At 46.3% G+C, this 7,816-nt stretch overlaps 1 protein-coding gene across 5 annotated transcripts in view; it reads right to left on the minus strand.

Annotated features, from left to right (window-relative positions):
* NUAK1 (NUAK family kinase 1) overlaps positions 1–7,816 on the minus strand; it is a 71,174-nt gene that overhangs the window by 10,805 nt on the left and 52,553 nt on the right. For all 5 annotated transcript variants that reach the window (XM_023527336.1, XM_011386969.2, XM_023527337.1 and 2 more), the window contains one exon: positions 7,312–7,377. In XM_023527336.1, the coding sequence (XP_023383104.1) occupies positions 7,312–7,377 (66 nt within the window). The remainder of the gene's footprint in view (positions 1–7,311; positions 7,378–7,816) is intronic.

Below are 7,816 nucleotides of genomic sequence, written 5' to 3' on the forward strand. Positions count from 1 at the left end.
CCTTGCTTTCCTTGTAGCCCTTTTGAGAAGTGTGTTTATGTTGTACCCGCTCCCATCCTCAGAGACTGATGTTTATCAGCCTCTCCCAGTAAAGCTGTCATTGCCACTGACAGAAGATTAATAGAAATCTAGATTAGTCCATATTCTTGGCACTTCAATGGAAAAGCAATATTAATCAACGCATCCACACACACACATAGTTCTCGAAACTGGAGCCACTTAAACTTGGGTCGCAGCCTTAAGATTTTATGCCATGAGGAGCTTATATCAACTATAAGACTGCTCCCCTGCCCCACACTGGTTCAGAACCACCCTCTGTGCCTACACTGGACTGGTCAGTTCAGCCTGGACTCTGAAAAGGAAACCGGGAAGTCAACAGTCATGTCTTTAACTTTTTAAGTTTTTGTTGTTATCGAGCCGCTGGATGAAAATCGGAGTTAGAAAGATAAAAGTAGGAAGTGGCTGTTCGCATTTCAAAAGAATTAACTTCACTACAACATGGGTGAACCTTGAAGACACTGTGCTAAGTGAAAACAAGCCAAACACAAAAGGATAAACATTCTATGAGCCCGCTTGGACTAGTCAAATTCATAGAGACAGAAGGTAGAACGGTGGTTGCCAGGGGAGGAATGGGGAGTTATTATTTAATGAGGACAGAGTTTCATTCGGGGAACATGCAAAAGATGGACAGAGGTGATGGGTGCACAACAGTGTGAGTCTACTTAATGCCACTGAACCGCACACCTAAAAATGGTAAACTTGATGTTACATAGATCTTGCCACGATTTAAATAAAGAAGGATTAATCTCAGATGACAGGACTAATCACCATGAGTTCACCCTATGAAAAAGGAAGTACCAGCTTGCTGATGATTAACCGCTGGGAAAGGATGCTGATGACAATGACAACATAAGCCGTGGTCTGACAGTCACTTGCAGTGCCGAAGAGGAAGTGCAGTGGACGGGGCTGATCAGAGGTTTAGGAGCCAGAAGAACCTACGGCTAACCCTGGCCTTAGCACTACGAGGTTATTGGTGGGACCTGCCAAGACACTCAATTTCCTCATCTGCAAAATGGGAATAAGAATAGAACCCACCTCGTACAGGTGTTGCGAGGACCAAAGAACACTCATATAAAGTCCCGGAATAGTCCTGGTCCCAGCCGACTCTATAAATTACAGCCATTGTGATACTGCTGATGGTTTGGTTTACTTAGCACTGTTTGCTAGGCAAGACAAAGTTAGAACTAAACCCAATAAGCCACTGCCCAGCAAAGAGCCAAGAGAAATGAGCATCGGCACCAGCTGGGAGCACATCAGTAACTGAGAATGCTGGGCCCCGACCCCGGCCTCCTGAGTCAGGGTCTGAATTTTAACGAGATCCCCAGAGGATTCACCGCACATTAGCGACTCTGAACCTGGGTTTCTTCGTCTGTAAAACTGGTGTGATAATAACAATGCAACTTACCTTGTGGAGCTGATGGAAAATCAAATGAATCGATAGCTGGAAATCATGCTTTGTACATAGGAGGCCTTCAATAAATGTTAGCAATTACTACTTTAAACTCTCCGAGTCTATTTCCTTTACTGGGAAATAGAACTGCAATAGCACCAATCACACGGTATTATGAAAACCAAAATTAGATTAAATGACATATTATAATAATAGCAGCATTGCGACTTGCCAGCGGCTATTCTGTGAATACTACATACACTAATGTATTAAATCCTCACAACAACCCTGTGAGGAGGGTACCATTAGTAGCAGATAAGGAAGCAGGCCCAGGGCAGTAAAGTGGCTGGCCTAAAATTCCCTGAAGGAAGAGCCGCCTTGCTGTAAATCTCCACATTAAGGGGAGTTATTGCTCTCAGGTGGCTGAGGAGGAAGCGGGCTTTCTGCAGAACTCCTCAGGAAGACAGCAGCCCCATACAGGAAGACACACTCCACAGCCCCTTTCCTGCCTTGGAGTTAATCGTGGTGGCTTTACCCGTGACAGCCTCATTCCTGAGCTGTCAGGAAGTGAAGGTAGAGAGTGGAACAATGAGCAAAAGTGAATGGGGTCAGCTTTCATCATCGAAAAAAATCTAAGCTCACACCGCTGAGAGAGAGGGAGAGAGGGACTGGAAATGGTCGGCTCCATGCAATCTGGGGAAGCCCTTAACTCATGGCACCTCCAAAAGGCAGCCTTTCAGGGGACACCAATGAGCAACCCATCCCAGCTCACTACACATTCGACTCTGGCATCCCTGAACTTGGAGAGTCTCTCCCAGGGACAGCTGAACACAAGCTGCCTACAGACAAGGCAAGACTGACTGAAGCAAGAACCAAAAAGTGTCTTCATGTGATGCTTTCTTGGACTTCGGGCAAATTTGGGTGGGAGTAGTAAAGGGTAGAATGTATCAGGGGCCCGGTCTTGAGCGGCATATAGCCATAGGTTTGAAGCAGCCCCATTGCTTATACGCTGTGGGAGACTCCTCATCTGTATAATGGGAGTCGTCAGACCCATGCTGGTAGAGACATTCCGAGAACCAAAGGAAATAAAGCATATGGAGGGTCTGGCTCAGGACTCCAGCTTCCAGCACTGGCTCCATAAAGGTCACTTTCCTCTCCCAGCCTCCATGCCCTGTTCCTGTGCTTGGTGCTCCTTCCCCTTGAAAGACCATTACATTCCTTTCTGTTGAATTCCTACCCATCCTTCAAAACTCAGTTCGATCACCACTTCCTCAGCGAAGGCTTTCTGGTCCGTCTAGCGAATAGACCTACCGCTTCCTGCTCAGCACTTCCACAGCATATTATACACAGCACTAAAAGGCACATAGTAGGGCCACTAGGCCCTGCCAAGAGACAAAGAGCAGAGAAGGCTTCCTGGAAGAAGATTCATTCAAGCTGAGACTCAAGGGGTGGGGTAGGGGTGGGAGGGGAGCAAAGAACAATGGGAAGAACATTCTAGGCAGAGGGAACTATGTGTGCAAAGGCCAGGAATCCGGAGAAAGCTTGGTGGATTCGAGGGGTTCAAGTCCTATGCAAGCAGACTTCCCTGACCACCCTAGCCAAATGGCACCAGCCATCCTCCAACTGCACCCTTTGTGTGGATTTTCTTCACTATCAGATAAATGTACATTATACATTGCTTCATTTACTGTTTGTGTCCCCAACTGAAATTCTAAGGCCACGAGGGCAGGTACCTTGTTTTCCTCATTCACCTAGGTATCCTTCTCATGGCTCCTTGTGACTGATAGTTTAACAAGTGCTAGTTCTGAGCTCCGAGAACTCAGGAGCCTGACTACCTGGTTCATTATTAAATTCCCAGCATCCAGGCCAGGGCCAGGTACCCAGTAGGAACTTCGTAAATATCTGTGGTCGAATAAATAGTGTCGATAGGAGAGACTCAATTTGCTGAATGATTAGGTGCAGAAGTGAATGCAGGCACGCATGGATATATAAACATACATATACATACATACACACACACACACACACACACACACACATAAATGGACAGATGAACAAACAAATGAATGGATTAATTAATGCATGAATACACATTCTCACATTCATATAATCAAAGCCCAGAGGCCCACATCCTGAGCTGCCCCACTTAGTCTTGTTAAGGCTCAGAGGTTCCAACCTCGCCTTAGCCCCGACTATTCAAAGCTTCTTTTCTTATCGGCAGCAGCTGAATTTCCATTGTCATCACGGGTAATGGGCCATTTCCCCCTACGCCCCTCTACTCTGAGCCCTGGGAGCTCACCAAATTCCCAGCCCTCTCTGAGGAGGTCAGCTGACCCTAGTGCCTGGACCTCTTCTCATTGTAAGGCATTTTTACAGGAGCCTCCTATGGGAATTGTCGGCATTCCATTCTCCCAGAGAGTGGGATGTGAATCTGGCCTGTTTTTATTAATTGCAAATTAAAGCTATACTGGGTGTCTATTTTAGTAGACATGCTTCTCCACAGAGGACGGAATGCATCCCAAAGAAGCACATTGCTCTCATTCTTTCTGCTGACCGACTGTGTGAATATTTTTAGAAGCCACACCCTCTCACAGTGGCCAGATAAATATTTCCAAGGCCAGATGTGTTCTTTGAAAATCGACATCAGGCAGGGAGGCAAGAAGAACAAGCTGCATGGCTCATAGCAAAACTGCAGTGACATGTGACAAGTTTAAATCTGTAGCATTTTCATAGGCTTCGTGGGCAAATGCCCTCCACCCTTGGAATAGGGAAGATGCACCCACATTTAGAGAGGCACAAGAGGGGGCTCTGAGAGGCACCTCACTGCTCTTATCCCCTTGGCTAGTAATAGATCAGTGACCATGGTCACCCGGTCCAGACACTGATGACATGGGCTTTCTTAAACATGGAGGCCAGCTTGTGGCCATGTGTCTGTGCCCACCTGCCTTTGTCACAAGTGCTTTCTCTAAACTAAATATGTTTTCATCAAAACGCTGACTCAGGAAGAGCTGCACATATGTACAGCCAGAAGACAAATCAATGCCAGTCAAAACACATTTTTAAAAACCTTGGAAATGGGTGTGAGATGAGGAAAAGAGAATTTGCCTGGAAGTCAAAACAAAGTGAGTTCTAATCCTGGGTGTCAACCTTCACTCCAAACTCAAATGGTTTAAGAGGACCTACTGTATGACAAACTGGGCCCTAATGGGCCACATTCTGGAGAAACAAAGACACAATAATTTCGTCTATATTGGTTCACTGTATGTGATCTTGGACACATCACTTAGATCTTCTGGGCCATAACCATTAAAACAAGGGACTGGAAAGTGACCCTCAAGGTTCTTTCAAGCTATAGGACTCTCAGATCCTAGTGGCATTCCTTGAACAAGCAGAAGAAAATATTAGGGTCAGACAGCAGGAAAGTTTGGTTTTTGTTTGGGATGCATGTGTGTGTTTTACCTCGGTAAATGCCAGAAGTAGAAACTCTTAAGGATTAAGAATCCTAAAGAAAAAGATATGACTGAAACTTTAATTTCTATAATGTGCTATGTGTCTGCTATTTCCCTACCTAATAGATTGAAGGACTTGGTCCTGGGAGCTGAGAGGCTCAACATCAAGGCTCTATTGCTTATGCAAATGAGCTATTCTCCTGGGCTCCTGCCTATTGCTCCCAGCACAATTGCTTTCAGAATTCTAACCATTCTTCTGCATTGGGCAATTCTATGACTCTGTAGGAAGCTATGTGCCTTATCGCTTCTGGGACTACATCATGAGAGCAAGAGGTCACTCTGTATTACAGAACCCAATCCCCAACCGAGAGGCTCACATTCCAGGCCTTGTAAAGACTATACTTAGTTATGAGAGCTCTGGGGACAGGTGGCAGGAAGAATCTGCAGAGAGAGTTACCAGAGTGGATGACACAAACCTTTAGAATATGTCCCTCAGACCAGTACCCGATTCACCAGCCATGGCCTGACCACCAGTCCCGAGGCTCCAGGCACCTTCAGAGCAGCTGACTTCTTCAATTTCCTCTCCAGGGGCCAGCTGTTTAAGCAGGCGCCTTGGACATTAAGAGTTAGTGCTAAGTGCTTTGACTATATAGGATCTAAAATCCTCATGCCTTTCACTGACTCCCCAGGACTGGGCACAGGGCAAGGCACACAGTAACTACTCAGGAAATACTCGCTAAAAAAATGAGCAAATCAACAATTCTCAGAGACAGGGACTGGCATCCCTACTGAACAAATAAGGAAACGGGCTTAGATAGGTGAGGAATTTATCTGTCCAAAATACTACCATTGGTAAGGAGCAGGGGTGCAGTTCAAACTCAGGCTATCCAACGATGAAGCCATTTCTCTTAACCTTGACTCACTCACTGCACAGTACTCAGCAGCTTTTATTGCTAAACATAGAGTATCTCAATTAGTCCTCAAAACAAGCCTGTGGGCATTACTGTCACCCCATTTTATAGTTGAGGAAACAGGGAGAAGTAGCTTTCCCAAAGTCAAGCGGCTAGGAAGCCACACAGGATGGAATTTTCTAACTCTATTTGCTATTCCATTTGCCAAGAAATGGAGGGGCCCTGAGATTTCACTTCCTGTTCCTAGAGAAAACTGCTTTGACCAACTGTTTACTCCTTATTCTAAGGACTACATAGAAGTATGTGACTATGGTCAACCACTCGCAAGAACAAGAGGTCACCCGGACATGGCTTCAAGGGGCATCTCTAAGCATGATGGCGACGAACAGTGACCGCCATAGTCTGCAAACAGAATCCAAACGCCAAAGCAACTCCATCCTTCCGAGTAAGGACATAGCGATGCACCCCCTCAACTGACAGCAACAACAACAAAAAAGAGGACGATGCAAGGTCATTCCCATGCTTCGTCCGGAGACCAGGGCTGAGGCACTAACGTCACCAGTGGCCAATTAAAGGGATCCCCTGGTGCCTGGAAGACTAAGGCCATTTCATTGTGAAACCCATGCGGCGAGCTCCATTTATTTTGAAACCATACTTGCTTATTTTGCAGATGTGATCAAAAGAACATTTGGAGTGCTCTGCAGGAGATACTTGAACCCTGGCGGCCAGGAGAACTTTCTCCAGCTCCAGCAGCAGCCAGCAATAATACTCCCCATAAAAGTAAACTCTATCACTTGACGGTATGCTCATTCCCAACGGCGAACTCTGCCATTATTTCAGCCAGTTTCCCAGTTCCACAGCTGGTTTCAGGGGTGGGAGGGTTGGGAGGCAGAAGTAGTAGATATGGGGTGGGAATGACAGGAAAGTGGCAGGGGAAGAGTTCCAGCTCTAAAATAGTTCAGGGCCCACTGGCAAAATGAGCATGGGCTCATGAGTCAGACAGACATGGGTTCAAACCCCACCTGCAACTGCCTATCGCCGTGTTACCTCGAGTAAGTTACTCAACTTCTCTGTGACGCAATTTCTCTAGCTGTTAAATAATGTAAATAACTACCTATCTCATAGGGCTGTTGTAAAGACTGAATTTAAGTGATAGCACACAAACATGATATGAAACACATATGCAGTGTGTTATTGTGATAAGTATTTTTACGGTGATGATGGTAGACTATGAACTTCCTGAGGACAGAGACTATATTTTAGTCATCTTTTTCATCCCAGCATGAAGAAGAATGTCTGGCATGTAGTGGAGATAGGTAAAATGCTTACTGAATTTAATTGCTTGAATTGAACTGAGGGCTCAAGCCCATAACGCTCCCCACCTGCCTGCCTGGAAAGGAAGCAGCCGCCTTATTTCTAGGCTGCAGTTTGCAGCAGCTTAATTCCCCTCCGGCTGCCAACCCCAGGTCCTGCATATCAATCAATGAGGCAAGAGGTTTACCTTAATATTGCAGTTGTCATCGAGCAGTATATTTTCCAGCTTCAAATCCCGGTGGACCACACCATTCTGAAATAAGAAGACAGGCACGGAAATGAATGGGAGCGGCTGGGATGAGAGAGAGAGGGGAAGACGGAGGGAGAGCAAGGGGAAATATCTGACAGATGAAAGAAATGCACCAGCCCGGTGGTCTTCTCCACCACCCTTCAGGGCTGCTCTCACTGTCATGAAGCTCCCGCCAGCGACCAGCGACAGAAGAGCATTAGTCACTTGCTGTGTGGTTAAGGGAAAAATGACTGGAATCCATTCTCCCCCAGAGCCTGTAAAACAGCAGGGGGATCCTTTGGCGGAATGTCATTCCACTGTGTGAAAGCGATAGAGTCCCAGGCGGCGGCGGCGGCAAACAATGTCTGTCTGTGATGTGCTTCCCAAGGAAGAAGCAGATTTCTCTGCTGGGGACTCAGAATGCAAGGCTCGGAGAACGTCTGTCTGTCTGTCTGTCTGTCTG

This window comes from Pteropus vampyrus, unplaced genomic scaffold, assembly GCF_000151845.1.
Source record: "Pteropus vampyrus isolate Shadow unplaced genomic scaffold, Pvam_2.0 Scaffold16, whole genome shotgun sequence".
In the NCBI taxonomy this organism is placed as follows: Eukaryota; Metazoa; Chordata; class Mammalia; order Chiroptera; family Pteropodidae; genus Pteropus; species Pteropus vampyrus.